The 18,974-nt window shown below is 40.8% G+C and overlaps 1 protein-coding gene across 2 annotated transcripts in view; it reads right to left on the reverse strand.

The window, feature by feature from the left end:
- The window catches only part of VPS13A (vacuolar protein sorting 13 homolog A), a 283,684-nt gene that overhangs the window by 21,743 nt on the left and 242,967 nt on the right, over nucleotides 1-18,974 (reverse strand). Inside the window, exons 62-69 of one of the 2 annotated variants that reach the window (XM_054032765.1) lie at nucleotides 18,859-18,940; nucleotides 12,316-12,429; nucleotides 11,807-11,882; nucleotides 11,524-11,687; nucleotides 11,165-11,210; nucleotides 10,723-10,846; nucleotides 8,320-8,434; nucleotides 5,427-5,994 (exon numbers count right to left, since the gene is read on the reverse strand). In XM_054032765.1, coding sequence (XP_053888740.1) covers nucleotides 5,911-5,994; nucleotides 8,320-8,434; nucleotides 10,723-10,846; nucleotides 11,165-11,210; nucleotides 11,524-11,687; nucleotides 11,807-11,882; nucleotides 12,316-12,429; nucleotides 18,859-18,940 — 805 coding nt within the window. In that variant the 3' untranslated portion in view covers nucleotides 5,427-5,910. Of the gene's footprint in view, nucleotides 1-5,426; nucleotides 5,995-8,319; nucleotides 8,435-10,722; nucleotides 10,847-11,164; nucleotides 11,211-11,523; nucleotides 11,688-11,806; nucleotides 11,883-12,315; nucleotides 12,430-18,858; nucleotides 18,941-18,974 lie in introns of those variants that run through there. The other variant, XM_054032764.1, reaches the window with a different exon arrangement.

Consider the following 18,974-nt stretch of genomic DNA (forward strand, 5'->3'; position numbering starts at 1 on the left):
CCAGGACTGCTCTCCAAAAGTCTGCATCAGCTCTGGATGATGCCGTAATGGCATAATGGTTCCTAAATGTATGTATCGACAATTACAGGACAGCCCTGCAAACATCCAATACTGGGACGTCACCAAGGAATGCGACTGATTTAGGTTGCACTCTCGCAGAATGAGCTCGCACCTGCTAAGAAGGTGTAATCAAAGCTATTACATATGCACTACTGATAAAGGACGTTACAATCCGCATATGACACCAACAGGCGAGGCGAAGCACAAAATGGTTTAGTTTAGTTCTGTCCAGATAGAAAGCTAGACATCATCTCACATCTAATGTATGGAGACGCTGCTGCTCTAGAAGTGAATGCAGCTTAGGAAAGAACACAAAGAAGTGACAATCCTGGTACCCATGGCTCACCATGGACAACCCCCAACGTGGACCAGCTGATGGAGAGTGAGAGAAGGAAGAACCTAACCTTGACACCAAGGAGTGTTGGGATTCAAGGGATAAAGGTGGAGGCAGTCTTGAGGGTGTGAGTAATCGTTCCGACTCATGTCACCCAGAAAGAGGAAGGGACTGGCACAGATGGCTGAAACAGTACCTCTGGCATTGAATATGCCTCTGTTGTTCCCAGTGCCAAGAGCGACATCGACCCTGAAGTCAGCGGCAATACCTAAGTAACTAACAGTGTTGAAGTGGAAAGTGGTGAGTACCGCCACAGTAACATCAGCAGTGCAGGATGCAGACTACCAAGGAGTTTCCCAGACCCACTTCCACGGAAACATCAAGGTGTGGTGCTGACAGATCCAAAGGTTCAGCAGCTCACCCAGCCAGCCAGGTTATAAACAACGTAGCCCCAGCAAAGTCCTGGACCAAGGGAGGGATTGGGATAGAAAGGTGGAAGAAGTCCATTGCTGCTTGATATGCTGCTGGCGTGGAAACAGCCAGTGCCAGCATCACCCTCATTGGTACCGGACTCAATGGACATCCTGGGGCTGGAACAGGAGTTGACGGTACAGGAACTCTGACCTCCCTGAGCGGTAGTGGGGAGCAGTCAGAGGGACCTGCTCCATCCCACACACCAGCATTAACACCATGCCAATTCTGGAGGAGGCAGAAGAGTCTCCACAGGACCTGGAGTGATCACGATTGGTCTTATGAGACCTTTTCCTCAGTGCACTCGATGGGGAGTGGCTCCCTCCATTTCTTCAGCCAGAGTCTGGTTCCACAGCACAAAATGGCAGCACTCTCAGAACCTGATGGCAGCCTCCGATCTGACGCAGGCCTCGGAGCCAAGGCAGGCCACAGGGCTTGTCTGAGCAGGTGCTGCTTTAGGTGAAGGTCCCTAGCCACCTGAGTCCGTTTTGTAAACAATTTACAAATTGAATCCTAGTGAGGGCTTCACTAGGGAAATAGTTAACTAAATCTAACTAACACGAAGGGGACTAACTATATATAACTAGAAAAAGTCACTAAGAGTTAGAGAGAGATTGTGAATTTAAGAACCATGCCAAGTTACAATTCCAGCCATGGGCAGTGAGAAGGAAATGAGCGGTGTTGAGGTGGTGCTGCTTCATATAGCCGGGGAGGGGCAATGAGCACAAAGCAGGAGTGCCACTTCGTACAGGTACTGCTAGACAAAATTCTCCAGCTCTGGGGTGCTGGGTGTGCACACACCTAAATGTGGAATATGTGGCTGAATCTATTCAAACAAGAAAAAAATCTGACTTTTAGTTCCTATACTTATAAACTGAGCCAATTTGATATGAAATCACTGGAGTCACAAGAAACATGGAACTCAATGCCATTTTTACAGTTAATTTGCACAGCTGAATTAAAAGCAAACACTTGTTTCCATTTACTTAAAGGTGTGTCTCATTATGAAGGAAATAAAATTGAGACTCCCTGATTTAGCAAGTATGCCACTATCAAGTGAAGTGGAAGTTGGACCTAAAGCAAAAATAGAAGGAACTATACTTAAAAAGCCAATTAATTATACATGCTAAAAATGCACAAAAAGAAAAGGGAAATGTCAGATGCTGAATTTAAAGCTAGTTTGCTAGCAATAAATCTAATAAAGCATAATGGGAACGTTAAATACTGTAGTTGACCTTTTCAGAAGGATGAACTTAAAACTATTTCCCCTTTTAGGCACAACATGAATTTTTTCAGGTTAAAGAATGCACACTTTTCCCTCTACTTTCTTCAAATACATTTATATTATAATATACTGTATGTCTGATATACTCCCATATTCTTCCTGCAGAATCTGAAGGCAGTAATAAAATGCAATATTTTCTCTAAACCATTTTTGTGGTATTTCCCTTGAAGAATCCAATATTGTAGAAAAAACAGTAATGTAAAGTATCAAAGGGATAGCTGTGTTAGTCTGGATCTGTAAAAGCAGCAAAGAGTCCTGTGGCACCTAATAGACTAACAGACGTATTGGAGCATGAGCTTTCGTGGGTGAATACCCACTTCTTCGGATGCATGTAGTGGAAATTTCCAGAGGCAGGTATAAATATGCAAGCAAGAGTGAGTCAGGCTAGAGATAACAAGGTTAGTTCAATCAGGGAGGATGAGGCTCTCTTCTAGCAGTTGAGGTGTGAACACCAAGGGAGGAGAAACTGCTTTTGTAGTTGGCTAGCCATTCACAGTCTTTGTTTAATCCTGAGCGGATGGTGTCAAATTTGCAGATGAACTGAAGCTCAGTAGTTTCTCTTTGAAGTCTGGTCCTGAAGTTTTTTTGCTGCAGGATGGCTACCTTTAAATCTGCTATTGTGTGTCCAGGAAGATTGAAGTGTTCTCCTACAGGTTTTTGTATATTGCCATTCCTAATATCTGATTTGTGTCCATTTATCCTTTTATGTAGGGACTGTCCAGTTTGGCCGATGTACATAGCAGAGGGGCACTGCTGGCATATGATGGCGTATATTACATTGGTGGACATGCAGGTGAATGAACCGGTGATGGTGTGGCTGATCTGGTTAGGTCCTGTGATGGTGTCACTGGTGTAGATATGTGGGCAGAGTTGGCATCGAGGTTTGTTGCATGGATTGGTCTCTAAGTTGTATCTGGAGGCAGCTTTCATCCTGGACACACCACACGATCCACTGTCTACAGCCAAGCACTGAGATACAACCGTATCTGCTCTAACCCCTCAGACAGAGACCAACACCTACAAAATCTTCACCAAGCATTCTCAAAACTACGATACCTGCATGAGGAAACAGATCAACAGAGCCAGACGTCTACCTAGAAGCTTCCTACTGCAAGACAAGCCTAAGAAAGAAACCAACAGAACTCCACTGGCCATCACATACAGTCCCCAGCTAAAACCTCTCCAATGTATCATTAGTGATCTACAACCCATCCTGGACAATGATCCCTCACTTTCATAGGCCTTAGGTGGCAGGCCAGTCCTCGCCCACAGACAACCCGCCAACCTGAAGCATATTCTCACCAGTAACTACACACCGCACCATAGTAACTAACTCAGGGACCAACCTCGATGCCAACTCTGCCCACATATCTACACCAGCGACCCCATCACAGGACCTAGCCAGATCAGCCACACCATCTCTGGCTCATTCACCTGCACGTCCACCAATGTAATATACGCCATCATATGACAGCAATGCCCCTCTGCTATGTACATCGGCCAAACTGGACAGTCCCTACGTAAAAGGATAAATGGACACAAATCAGATATTAGGAATGACAATATACAAAAACCTGTAGGAGAACACTTCAACCTCCCTGGACACACAATAGCAGATTTAAAGGTAGCCATCCTTCAGCAAAAAAACTTCAGGACCAGACTTCAAAGAGAAACTACTGAGCTTCAGTTCATCTGCAAATTTGACACCATCCGCTCAGGATTAAACAAAGACTGTGAATGGCTAGCCAACTACAAAAGCAGTTTCTCCTCCCTTGGTGTTCACACCTCAACTGCTAGAAGAGGGCCTCATCCTGGGGAGGAGGGGGGAGGGATAACTCAGTGGTTTGAGCATTGGCCCGCTAAACCCAGGGTTGTGAGTTCAATCCTTGAGGGGGCCACTTGGGGATCTGGGGCAAAATCAGTACTTGGTCCTGCTAGTGAAGGCACGGGGCTGGACTCGATGACCTTTCAAGGTCCCTTCCAGTTCTAGGAGATGGGAGGGGATATCCTCCCTGATTGAACTAACCTCGTTATCTCTAGCCTGACTCACTCTTGCTTGCATATTTATACCTGCCTCTGGAAATTTCCACTACATGCATCCGAAGAAGTGGGTATTCACCCACGAAAGCTCATGCTCCAATACGTCTGTTAGTCTATAGGGTGCCACAGGACTCTCTGCTGCTTTTACAGTAATGTAAAGTACATAATGATCTTCTGCATCAGTAGTTCCCTTTGAAATGAATTTTCAAATCAAGTTTCCTCACCCTATTATTTGGAATTTCAATGTTCATCCCTCCGCCCACTGCCCAAGAGTACAAACCGAGCAACAGCTTCTAAAGCATATGAAGTAGCAACAGCATGAAAATCAGGATGAGCAGTCTGAACTGTAAGGTAGTTCTCCCATCAGAAGCTGTAAGGAAATAACAGGATGCACTGGAGGATGCTGACTCTTTTGATAAATATGATAAGGTTTTAATTGGCACTAAATAGTGAAGGTTTTTTTTTTTGGACAATCCTTTTGCTGATATTTGAATAAACAGTTGATTTGCACAACACATACTACTAGACAAAGTACTGTAAAATGCTTTTATAATGACCCCTTGCCCCTTAATACCTAAATTTAGATGTATAGAAGATCAACTGGTTTAGAGAAAAATATGCAAGCCGACTAGTAAGTAAAGAAATAAAGGACTTACTTGTCAAAGAAACAAAGAACATTTAACAATGACAATTGAAAGTTTGCAATCTAATACTGTACTGTGTACGCCTTTTGTTATTTTGCGTTCTGCATTTTCCACCTAGTTTAATGAGGATCTGTATGTTTTATACATGTCACTATACAGAATAACGTACAAGACTAAAACAAGTACGGCCATATTCCCAAAATGCATTTACACAATAATTTTTGGAGTAAATGACAGTATAAATGCATTCTAAAAAGAATGCTTCACATTATATGAATCTTCTAAGCTGTCAACAAAGGATTTTAAGAAGATCCACATTTCACTGAAAAATTCAACATGTTTAAACTAAAATGAATGTTTAAGAACCAGTTAACTTGAAAATGAAATGATGAATGAAAAATCAAAAATGATTACATGAATTTTAATAAGTTTTTTTAAACTAACCTTTCTAGGACAATTATAGCAATATTTCATAATCTTATTTTTTTACATAATCTAATTCTGGGAAATGAGAGTGATGATGTTGGAACAGAACAGATGAATCAATTTTTTTAGATAAACTTTAAACAAGTTTATTGTTATTAAAAGAAAGTCAGACAAAATATTTTTGAAATATCAAATAAACAGAATGCAAAATATTCAACAGCATTTTTAATATCAATAAACACAGTACAGCTCAAAAAGATTACACTGAACGCTTGTATATTATAAAGGCATCTTAGCTAACAAATGATGATTTAAAATTAAAAAAATATTAAACAAAACTCTGATGAAAATGGAAAAAACAGATTAATTATAATTTATGGAAATTTACCTGCAACAATATCATTAAATCAGAGTATAACATTAGCTCCTGTCAACTTAGTACATAAATATATTTACTATATTTTTAATTTGTCTGCTTAAATATGATCATATATTTTGTTTGCCTATATTTTTGTACAACTTTTAGAAGACAAAAATTAAAATCAAAGTTACTTTCTATGGCAGTCACGGCAGCAACAACATTTAATAGTGTAAACTAAGAGTCCAATTAATGTGACAAAACTCATGCATTTGTAATGGTGCATATATTCCTAACTGTCATTATCATTATCATCCTCCTCATCATCATCACTACTATTGTGAGTCTTAGTCCATTCCCTGTAGGCCTGTCTTTTCTGCAAGCATGATAAGGGAAGAAAAAAAGCAGAAGTGTTAGTTTACGCTGGTAAGTTAGTTAGTTAGTTAGTTTTTAAAAAGCAGACAAATTCTGAAATGGCTTCTGAATTCAGGATACAATAGAAGCATTCCAATCCCCTGTTAATGGAGTCATACACCTGTCTATAATAATCAGCAAATGAATCACCAAAGATTTATTAAACCCTAATCCTGAAACTTGTTGCCCACAGGCAGAATACTGCACTTGCACAAAGACCCAATGATTTCAGTAAGGCTCTGTGTAAGCATAGGGATCTGCCTCCATACATCTTATTGCAAGATTAGAGCTTTAATGTGTAAATCCTGTTTCATAAAAGGAACATGCTTAAGGTGATTATTGCATTTCTCTGAAGATTAAAGTCACTTGAATGTGAGTGGGCATCAGAATATTCTCCAAGGTATAGGATGATAATCTAAATACACTCCTCATTTTATCTTATTAATTTAAAAAACAGAACCATTAGAGGGAAAAAATCTTCTATTTCCTTATCTTTTTTCCATTTGAAAAATTGTGATGGGATTGTACTCATCTAAACAGCATAAAAAGTTGAATTACACATCTTGAATCAATCTATCAGACAGTGCCTTCAGGGTCCTCTCAAAACTATTAATTTGCTCACAAATGAATGTTATCTAATCTAAACACTTGCAAAATTAAGGTAGAGCATAAACAATACAAAATAATTATATAATTTGTATTCAACGAGTTGGACTTATTGTCTTGTTAGCATTCTGCTTAACTAGCATGGCATGAAATATCAAAGGGGAAATACATCAAAAACCCTACTCTCTTATCAGAAAGAGGAAGTATAGTGACTAGGCCTTTTTGTGCTGTTTATCAGTAGCAGTTTGTAACGGTTTGCCCATTAAGGCCGTGCTTTTTGTTAGTACGTGTTTTGCAAGATAATAGCACAGGAAATATAAACTGCATCATGAGAGAAAAAAGCAAGATTATAGCCCCTAGTTTTATAGGATCTTCAAAGAATGTTGAAGAGGAACTCCATAGTAAGATATAATATTAACTCAGTTTAGCAAGTTCAATTTTAGAATACTTTGAATCAGAAAAGCACCCTTTAGTAGGAGGCAGTAGAGAAAATACAGCAGAATACACAGAAACAGACAGATCCTAATTTCATATAATTGACGCACCGTGCAGCATCTCAAAATATGTGCTAAATGAAACAAAAACCCTACCCAGGTAACAAATACTTCTGAAAATGTTTGGCTATGTAACTTCCCATCCATCCTGTAGACGGCCACCTACTCTTTCTCAAATTCACTCTGGATCTCAGGAATTCCAGCACACTGCTAGGGTACTGAATGGAAATCTTGAATATAAAGCTTTCATATATATTAGAACATCCTATCTACCGTCTCCAATTTGCATTCAACTAGCAGCTATTCATTTTGTCATTTCCCAGGTGTGGATATTTTTAAAATTCAGTTTCTATGATAATGAAAGACAATTAGATGATAGGAATTTTCCACCTTATTTATGGACATACTGTAAAATCAGTTCAAAGTACTTTAACTATAATGTTAGAATTATATATTAACTTTCCATTAAAGGTGGTTAAAGTAAAATAGGAAGCATCTCAATTATTAAAATATCATACTATTAAAAATTTATGAAGTAACTAACAGCAGCAGCTCGCTCATATCATAAAATGTTACAAGTCTATATTTTTGGATATGAACAATGCTACAGTTAAAAATTACTGAAATACTTTTAACTGAAGCAGTGTGATATAAATATAGTTACTGTCCGTGTATCTCAAATACAAATGTCTGCAAAAACATTACTTTTACATTTTTAATTAAAAAACACAGTGGTTGCTGAAGAGTTTAATCAATTAAAATTCAGGCAAAAATATCATTGTGCTTTAACTTTATCTAAATGCACAATATAAAAAAAGTTGCTAAAAGAAAAACTATGCTTACCGCAGCTGTTGTAACAAAACTAAAAAGCCTAAAACACACACACACAAGCGTTTCTCTTATTTAAGTCACTTTGGCAACGTGTGCATAATTAAGGACGTTGTGATATAAATTATACTGTAAGTTCTCTCAGAAAGGGCATGTATTTAGCTGTCTTTCTATAAAAACTTGCTAGACTGGCCATAAAACCCATGCAATTAAGATACAAATGAGACTACATGTTACTAAATATAAAAAATGTACTGGCAGGGAACACAAAATAAGAGTAAAAATTCTGGAAAAACTGATTTAGGCTTTTTCCTCTCCCATACGCAAGTTTATATCAAATTATGTTTCAGTTGCTTCACCTGTAACATCTGACTTCCGGTCCCATCCCTTAACCTGTAAGGTCTAATAACTCCATCCTCACAAAAGAAACGAGGTGGTCGCAGACTCGTCACATCATCAGATGAATCTGTAGCTCTGAAAACAAAGCAAATTCAAAATATGTTACACATTTAACACAGATATTGGTATACTTTTAAAATACCATATTTTCAAAAAGCTCCTAAAGTTATCCTATGTAAATATTTAAAATACTGATAAAATGACATATTTGCTCTCTCTATATGTAAATTACATGCAATTTTCAGTTTGACTGTTGAAGCACATGTAGCTATAGTAATTGGACAAGTGTAATCTTCACTGACTAGTCAGGGTGCCTTTATTATTTAGGCTATACATACACATACTATGGCCTCAATGGCAAAGACTTATGCACATGCTTATTGTTAAGTCAACGGGACTACATAAATACTGTGTATAAATGTGTGTGTATATTTATTTTATTGATTTATGGGAACACAAGAATGAACAAGTAGGTATTTATTTACAAGCAGGACTCTGTAGAAAATGATTATACAGTAAATGAATGACCTCTCATTGAAATTTCCATGTAAAAGAACCCTGTGCTAATGTTCTTCCTTCAACTTTGCTCCATATTCTGTGTTTTCTCCACAAAGGAACTTAAAAAAAAAAAAAAAAAAAAAAAAAAAAAAAAGAGCAAGCAGCAGTGGGGAGGGTAGTGGTATGAGGGAGAAACAATGGTCCAGATCCTGGAGAGCAGCAAGGCCAGTACAGTCCATAAATATGGTCAACAGCATCAGCTTTCACTTATAATTGAGGTGGTCTAGAGGAGGAAAGATGGATCAAACTTTAACAACAACTTCTAACCTGTCTCCCCCCTGAGAGCACTGTTCGGCATGCACAAATTTGTGCCCAAGCAATTTTTGAAAATTTAGTGCCACATATGCAAATATAAACAAGTGAATATTACTATGAGATTATTTTATTGCTATATCAGTTGTTTATTCTTTTATTCCCTAACTTTTGTGCAATGAAGTTTATAAACTAAATGTTGCATTAATATAATTTCTTTTAAAAAAACATTATGTATATGATATGACCATATATTTTAAGTATATAATTTATACATATGGAATGTTTTAGACACTTTAAAAATATTATTCAGACTACTTTTACATTCCTCCTCTTGTAATGCCAGATGCGTTTACTAAACAGTAGAGATCTCTTAGGGAGCATCCCTCTTTCTAAAATAGTTTTTTTTTTTTATGACTAATAACAGAACAATTTTAGGAAGCTGCAAGTTTCTCCTTTCCACTGGATGAAAAACCAGTTTCTAGGCCTTTAGGATGTGTGATATTAGAATTTAAAGTAGTAACATTTTTAAGTATAATCATTTTTTATTGGTGCCACAATGAATATTGTTTGTTCTGCTTATCAGGACAGTGTAATTTTAAGGGAGAAGATGGTAATATTTCTGTGACAGGTTCATTTTTAAAACAGGGACCTGCTTGAAATAAGTCCTAGGAAGATGGAATAGTGAGAAAAGAAACATTTAAAGCTATAATATAATAGGTCAATTTATCAAATGGCTTTGCATGCACACTTTTTATATATAGTGATTACAATACAAGAAGTGGTGTATTTTATTAATAACAGTTAATTTTAAAAGTAGGGATATTCAACCACAGATTAAACTGCTCTAGGTCAGTTACATTTGGGGACTAAGCTATTTAAAATATAAATATTTAATATATTTAAATATAAAATATTTAACACAAAATATTTTCTCCTACTTCTTTGTCCATTGCAGTGCAACGTAATTTAGATTCATTTTTTTATAAGGCTTGAGATCACTGAGTGAGTTTCACAATATTCAATCACAGCTCTGTTCAGCAGAAGTGCTGGAACTATCTCACTTTAAACAGGAAGGGAGAGGAACTTGACAATGCCAGTCAGTTTTTGAATTCCCTTTCATGGCTTCTGTATACATTAACCTTCTGATCAACCTGCAAAGTTCATGTTTTCTTTTGGGCATTTAGGGTCAGGCTGAGAGATTGGGGTTTGTAGAAGGAGTTTTGATTATGAGGCTTTAGGTAGAGTTATTTTAAGCCAATAACAGCTGAAGTAGGTGAGTAATTGTATTAAATTACAGTTGTGATTTGATACTGTGGTTTTAGTTATTCTAAAGTACCTTTAACAATTTGAAAAGATGTTTGTTATCAATATAAATAATAAACTGATTATGAACTATTTATCTGAAGCATTTGTGCCACTGGAGACAAATGATTAGTTGAAAGCTCCTGAAAAAGAACCAAGGCACAATTACAGAATATATTCATTTTTAGCATCAGTACCGGTCTTTCATGCTATTTGCTATGCTGTCTTTATTCTATTCTATATTGTACCTTTTAATACCCTGAAATGTGCTGCTTGCCATGTCAATGATTCCTCCAGTGGGCCTTGCTACTGCTCCCACTAAACCTTTCCCAACACCTTTGAAGAAACCAGCTGCTCCTTCTTTCTGGGCTCCTAGAAATAATTAAAAGAAAAACATCTTTATGGAATAATATTCATAAACCTTCTTTTCTAAATACTTGAAAACTTTAAACAATCACTATCACATTTTTCTACTTTCACTGATTTATAAAAAACACAATTTAATTTACCCTAATAATGACAGAATGTTGTCATTACATAGGATGGTCCATCCAAAAATTAGTCAATCAAGTTTGAAGTATAAAACAGTAAGATTTATATCTGGTACGCAGTGTGTTTTGCAACCTATCTCAACAAATATTAGAATCAAGAACATATGCACTGCTGACACACAGCAAGAACTATACTTACCTCTTATTGGTTTTGTCACTATTCCTGTTATGCCACTAACAAATCCCTATGGGGAGAAATAGACAATTCTCACTCACTGTTTTCAGAATGTATTTTTCTTACTTTATAAAAATTCTAATTGTGATTTAATGTGATTCAAAACATGGATTCTGCTGGAGGTAGTACTAAGACCCATGGAAAATTAATGAAACAACCGATGCTCTTCACTGCTCCTGTACCTCCTTTATAATTTGAATATATTTTCAGTTTACAATTACAACCCTACTTTGGCAATAAGTTTACAACAGCATGATTAAAATAAAGTCTATATAGATAAATTGGATGAAGTTGCTTATTTTTTCTAAAGTGATATTTCTTACAGACACTAAGCCTTTCCCTCCACGAGTGATGCCCTCTCTAAGGCCAGATGGTTGTTTATTCATGGTTTCCCTTCTTTTCTGCTGGTAGTCTTCATCCATAGTTATTGCTGCTACTCCTTTAGCCATAGCACTAGTGATTCTTGATGCAGCACCAGCTAATCCACCTATGGAAAAATTAAAGATTATGTAAAAGTGACACAAACTACTTAATACGATCACAGTACACAAGATTACATGGTCACTATTAATCAAAAGATAAAAGTATAAACATATTACAGCTTACCTACAGCTCCCCCAACTAGTGCTTTAAGACCGAGTGCCATTCCCTCTACAAATTCTTCAGGACCCTGGATGGCTCCCTAAGGTGGGGGGCGAAAAGGTTTATAGAAAAAGGAAATAATCTTATTTGAAAAAAAGTAATTTATCTAAATGTCATATTTTTATATAAAAAGTATACTTTACCAATATAGCAAAATTCAGCCACTGGATTCTTCTAATTGTTATGGGCTTGATATTCTTTAGAGTAAATTAGTGTAAAGAATAGTCTCTTGTCAGAAGTATGAAAAGGCTGTTCCCTTTTTGCATTTACACAAATTTTTGCTATAATTTTTCCTGATAATTAGTATTACACTAGGATTTGGCAGAACTCAATGCATCTCCTAGAAATGGCATTTAAAAGTTTAAGCCCAATTTTAAAATGAAAGCTCCTTACAATATATCTACATTTCCAACAACATTTAAGTAGCTTACCAACTGTATTATGTTTCATAAGACGCTAAATGGCAGTTTTACCTGGTAAGGTTCATAGAAGAATGCTTCCACTCCTTCAGACAAGTCTCTTATGAATCCAAATGGATTGCCCAAAACATCAAGGCCAAGAATAAGAACATACATTTGTTTAATGGCCTAAAATGAAAATAATTTCCAAGTAAAAACATTACAAAAGTATATGGTTTGCATAGAAATTTTACTTTAACAAATAAGGTATATTTTTCATTCAATACTAAATGAGTGGTTTCTAGCTGGAATATAGTAATGTACTTTAAGATTCAGAATTACATATAGTGCTTCCAGACAAAAACTATGCTAAGATGGAGTTAAAGGTTGAGGCCTTGTCTACACTACGAGAGTAGTTCGATTTTACTTAAATCGAATTTTTGGAATCGATATTGCAAAGTCGAACGTGTGTGTCCACACTAAGGACAGTAATTCGACTTTGTGAGTCCACACTAACGGGGAAAGCGTCGACATTGGAAGTGGTGCACTGTGGTCAGCTATCCCACAGTTCCCGGAGTCCCCGCTGCCCATTGGAATTCTGGGTGGAGCCGCAAATGCCTTCTGGGTAAAAAAAATGTGTCCAGGGTGCTTTTGGGTAACTGTCGTCATCCGTCCATCACTCCCGCCCTCCCTCCCTGAAAGCGCCGGCGGGAAATCAGTTCGCGCACTTTTCTAGTCAGTGACAGCGCGGATGCCACAGCACTGCGAGCATGGAGCCTGCTGCAACCATCACTGCAGTTGTGGCCGCTCTCAACGCCTCGCAACTTATCATACACCTTTCCCTGAGGCAGATGCAGAAAAGTCAGGCGAGGAGGCTACGTCAACGCGGTGATGGCCTGAAGTCTGAGAGTAGCACAGACCTCTCAGAAAGCAGGGGACCCAGCGCCGAGAACATCACGGTGGCAATGGGTCATGTTGATGCCGTCGAAAGGAGATTCTGGGCACGGGAAACAAGCACTGAGTGGTGGGACCGCATAGTGCTGCAGGTCTGGGATGAATCCCAGTGGCTGTGAAACTTTCGCATGCGGAAGGGAACTTTCCTGGAACTTTGTGAGTTGCTGTCCCCTGCCCTGAAGCGCAATGACACCCGGATGCGAGCAGCCCTGACTGTCCAGAAGCGAGTGGCCATAGCCCTGTGGAAGCTTGCAACGCCAGACAGCTACCGGTCAGTCGCGAACCAGTTTGGGGTGGGCAAATCTACCGTGGGGGTTGTTGTGATGCAAGTAGCCAAGGCAATCGTTGATGTACTGCTGCCAAAGGTAGTCACCCTGGGAAACGTGGAGGCGATCATAGATGGCTTCGCAGCGATGGGATTCCCAAACTGCGGTGGGGCCATAGATGGAACTCACATCCCTATCCTGGCACCGGAACACCAGGCCAGCCAGTACATTAACAGAAAGGGCTACTTTTCCATGGTGCTGCAAGCACTGGTGGACCACAGGGGACGTTTTACCAACATCTACGTGGGATGGCCGGGCAAGGTTCATGACGCTCGTGTTTTCAGGAACTCTGGTCTGTTTAGACGGCTGCAGCAAGGTATTTACTTCCCGGACCACAAAATAACTCTTGGGGATGTGGAGATGCCTATAGTCATCCTCGGGGACCCAGCCTACCCGCTAATGCCCTGGCTCATGAAGCCCTATACTGGCGCCCTGGACACTGAAAAAGAACTCTTCAACTACCGGCTGAGCAAGTGCAGAATGGTGGTGGAGTGTGCTTTTGGCCGTCTCAAGGGGAGATGGAGAAGCTTACTGACTCGCTGTGATCTCAGCGAAACCAATATCCCCATTGTTATTGCAGCTTGCTGTGTGCTCCACAATCTCTGTGAGAGCAAGGGGGAGACCTTTATGGCGGGGTGGGAGGTTGAGGAAAATAGCCTGGCTGCTGATTACTCACAGCCAGACAGCCGGGCGATTAGAAGAGAACAGCGGGAAGCGCTGTGCATCCGGGAGGCTTTGAAAGCAAAGTTCCTGAGTGAGCAGGGTAACCTGTGACTTTAAAGTTTGTGTATTGAGAAGCTAAACCTGCCCCCGTTTCTTTGCCCAGTTAATGTTGACTATCCTATCCAGTTACATACCCCCTTCACCCCACTTCCAACACACGCTTCAAAATAAAAATAGTTCTACTTTGTTAAAGCACACCGTTTTCTTTAATACTGTATTCGCGGGAATTTTTTAAAACTGGGACGCAGACTGTGGTGCGGAGCGGGTGTACTGTAGTGGCGCGAATGCAGCTTCTAAACTCAAGGATTGACAGGCTCCGCTGCGGTGGGATGGTTGTTTCAACGGAGCCTGTCACCCCTCCTGATAGGGACTGTGTGTATGGGGGGGTCTATGTGACTTTGTGGCAGGGGGAGGACGGTTACAGATCCCCTGCTGTGTGGCTCTGTGATCCTGCCTAAGGACCGCCGCTTAAGATCTGTAACTGCCCTCCCCTGCCACAAAGTCACAGAGCAACCCACCCCCCACCACATAACATGAAAACAATCTCCCAGACTAACCAGGGTAACTAGTCACTGCATCACTGCACTATGTATGTGCCCTGCTGCTGTGCCTGCCCCCGACTATATACCCTGCCAAAGGTGACTGTCCTGTCGAATTACCAACCCCCTATCCCCCCCTCCTCCAAAAGAACATGATGGAAACAGTAGTTAACAGAAACGTATTTTTTATTATCAACCAAACATGGAACTGGGAAAGTGAAACTTGGACGGGGGCTTGTGTCAGGCGGGAAGGAAAGAACTTGTCAAATTTTGGGGAATGAGATCCTTCTGCTGCTCGAGCTCTCTGCAGGGGTGGAGTGAGAGTTAGCAGGGACTCTGCCGCCTCTCCTTCTGTGCACTTTGGGTGAGGGGAGTATGGGACTTGGTGGCGGGGGAGGGCGGTTAGAGATGGACTGCAGCGGGGCTCTGTCCTCCTGCCTCCGTTCCTGCAGAACATCCACAAGGCGCCGGAGCGTGTCCGTTTGCTCCCTCATTAGTCCAAGCAGGGTTTGAGTCGCCTGCTGGTCTTCCTGACGCCACCTCTCCTCCCGATCCATGTTGGCTTGGTGCATTCGGGTCAAGTTCTCCCGCCACTGGGTCTGCTGTGCTGCCTGGGCTCTGGAGCAGGCTATAAGCTCCGAGAACATGTCCTCCCGTGTCCTCTTCTTCTTATGCCTAATCCGCGCTAGCCTCTGGGAGTGTGATGACAGGCTAGGTTGTGAGACAGTCGCAGATGGGGCTGTGGGAATGGGAAAAAGGGAGTGAATTCCTCAGAAAGATAAATGTAGTTGTGAACAAAGAACATAGTCTTTCTCTGTTAACAAGACCATGCACAGCACCTATCACATGCGCACTCAGCACAAGGTCGAATTCTCGGCCTTCGCATTCAGTGCCTGGGGTCTTCTACAGCACATTTGAGAAGCCTCTCAGGAGAACGGAATTTCTGTTGCAGGCAGACATGGTAAGCCGTAGACTTGTGGCAGCTTAAAACTTTAATATTAGCAATGGCCTCATTTCACATTGAAATCAATGTCGGTCCCTGCTGCCAGCAATTCGGCAAGCAGGAAGTCTGCTCCTGTCCCACACCCTCGCGGCTGTCCCCGGGAACGATCCCTTTCGGCTGCCCCTCTCCCGCCTCCACCGCGTGGCTGCAAACCAGCGGTTACAGTTCTGTAAAGGAACGGCAAAGCAGTCCCAACACTAACATTCCCCTACCTCATTCAAAGCAGGTCATCATGAGCGACATCACCCTCATGAGGATCTCTGACAGCGAGAAAGAGAGAATGCTCCGGGAAAGCCTGCAAAGACCAGGGCCATATGCCGCCATGCTGTGCAGAGCAATGATTCCAGAGTACTTGATAGTCTCGTGGCGTGGCAACGTGTCCTACTACGGAGGACCCAATAAGGCCGCTCTCCCCAAGAACCTAATGCAGCGGATTTCCAATTACCTCCAGGAGAGCTTCCTCGAGATGTCACAGGAGGATTTCTGCTCCATCCCCGGACATATAGACCGCATTTTACTGTAGCTGCTGTAGCAGTGACTAACCAGTAGAGCGGCTTGGGCAGGACAATCATGCAAAACCGGACATTGCTAGATTTTTTTTCAATAGTTGCACTGCCCATGACTGAATCGTTAAGCTAATCAAACTAATCATGAGAAACCCATTTTTTAAATTGTTAATATTCCTGTTCTGTTACAAATAAATGTTTAGATTTTTACAACACTTACTGGCTGATCCTTCCCCAGATTCTGTGTCCGGGGTAACGGCTGGGGAGGGTTGGTAGGGGATCTCTGTAAGGGTGATGAAGAGATCCTGGCTGTCGGGGAAATCAGCGTTGTGAGCGCTGTCGACTGCCTCGTCCTCCTCATCTCCTTCCTCATCTTCCCCGTCCGCTAACATGTCCGAGGATCCAGCCGTGGACACTATCCCATCCTCAGAGTCCACGGTCACTGGTGGGGTAGTGGTGGCGGCCGCACCGAGGATGGAATGCAGTGCCTCGTAGAAACGGGATGTCTGGGGATGGGATCCGGAGCGTCCGTTTGCCTCTTTGGTCTTCTGGTAGCCTTGTCTCAGCTCCTTGATTTTCACGCGGCACTGCGTTACATCCCGGCTGTATCCTCTCTCTGCCATGTCTTTAGAGATCTTCTCGTAGATCTTTGCATTCCGTCTTTTGGATCGCAGCTCGGAAAGCACGGACTCATCGCCCCACACAGCGATGAGATCCAAGACTTCTCGATCAGTCCATGCTGGGGCCCTCTTTCTATTCTGAGATTGCACGGCCATCACTGCTGGAGAGCTCTGCATCGTTGCCAGTGCTGCTGAGCTCGCCACGATGTCCAGACAGGAAATGAGATTCAAACTGGCCAGACAGGAAAAGGAATTCAAATTCAAATTTTCCCGGGGCTTTTCCTCTGTGGCAGTTCAGAGCATCCGAGCTCGTACTGCTGTCCAGAGCGTCAACAGAGTGGTGCACTGTGGGATAGCTCCTGGAGCTATTAGCGTCGATTTCCATCCACACCTAGCCTAATTCGACATGGCCATGTCGAATTTAGCGCTACTCCCCTCGTCGGGGAGGAGTACAGAAGTCGAATTAAAGAGACCTCTATGTCGAACTAAATACCTTCGCGGTGTGGACGGGTGCAGGGTTAATTCGATGTAACGGCGCTAACTTCGACATAAACGCCTAGTGTAGACCAGGCCTCAGAGAACAGATCAGTGATTCAGGGTAAAAATATTTTAGGTATGTTAAAATTATCCCCAAAACCAAACAGAACTCACATAATTCAGGGTTATGGTTAAATTGAAAAAGAAATCCGAATATAATAAAAATTGGAAATACACTCTTATGGCAGCCAAACAACCTTAACTCTGCCTTGTAGTGACACCATGAAGTAATCACACAATTATGACTAGTTCATATTAGTGTTTGTCATCCCAGAATAGATGAAAAAGACATATTTGCATATTTCTTTTTCTCACTGTATCACTACAAGGCAGCATTAAGATTGTTGGGGTGCCTTGGTAGGAAAGTTGAGTAAAGGTCATTTCTCCCTTGGCAGGAACTATCATGTCCTTTGTCAAGAATATCACTGCTGTATCACTCTGATATGTAATTGGATAAAAAATGTAGGGCAAGATACCCAGCGGAATTCAAACCTTCCTGTTGGGGACAGGGAGAGTCAGAAAGGATGTCAGATTTCTTGCCATGTCAGAGTTAAGCACTCTGGTGCTCTTCTTTTTAGAGGCTGGCCAAGCTGAGGATGAATTTTTAGATTTGTCTCTGAGGAGTGCCTATTAGCAAGGATGAACCAGCTTGTTGAGTCTCAAGTGCTGAACAGCACTGACTCACTCCTATGGCAGTCTCTGGAGGCATCTCATCTGGGAAATGCAGAGACCTTAACAAAACCATTGGACTGGGGAGAAGTCACAACTCAGAAGTTACTGAATTTGAGATAAAACACTCAGAGCCTTGTGTTACTTCTGTTTTACTTCCTACTATCCATTTCAGTGTGATACCCTGTTACTCACTGCACGCTTTACCGACCGATACGCTATACAGCTGATTCTGCCACCCTTACTCATGTCAAGAAATATCTTACTCTGATTAGTACCTTTGCAATCAACGGGACTATTGCGTTCAACATAAATGTCACAGAATCTGCTTCACAAAAAACAGTATCAGTTTCCCTGTACAGTCTGTTTATCAGTTCGGTGGCTCAACACTTTTAAGTCATAGAAAAATGGAATTGTAAACTAAAAAAATGGCAGTATAGCTCGGGTCAAATATAGTACCTTTAAACTATTTTTTATTAAATTTGGCTAGATTTAAAACTGGTATCCTATGAAGCTGAGGTGATATTTAGCCTTATTTTAAGAATATTTTTCTAAAAATACTAGTCTTAATCTAGGTAACTAGCCTGTTTCCAACCAAATATTTTCATTTCACTTCCCTTCTTTAACAAGTGTGCATATAAACATACAAACCAGAAAAGAATACAGTACATTGACATGTAGCTCCCAGCATATAATATAATGTATTTAAACAAAGAAGTACACAAATTAATTTAGACTAACCTGCTTTGAATAATGCTTAATAACTGCTGATTGTAGTTGTTGTGTAGTACAGAAGTGATACCGGAGTTCGAAGAAAGCCAACCTAAAAGAAGTCCACATTATTTAGAGCAGAACAA

The sequence above is a fragment of the Malaclemys terrapin genome, chromosome 6, assembly GCF_027887155.1.
Source record: "Malaclemys terrapin pileata isolate rMalTer1 chromosome 6, rMalTer1.hap1, whole genome shotgun sequence".
NCBI lineage: Eukaryota > Metazoa > Chordata > Testudines > Emydidae > Malaclemys > Malaclemys terrapin.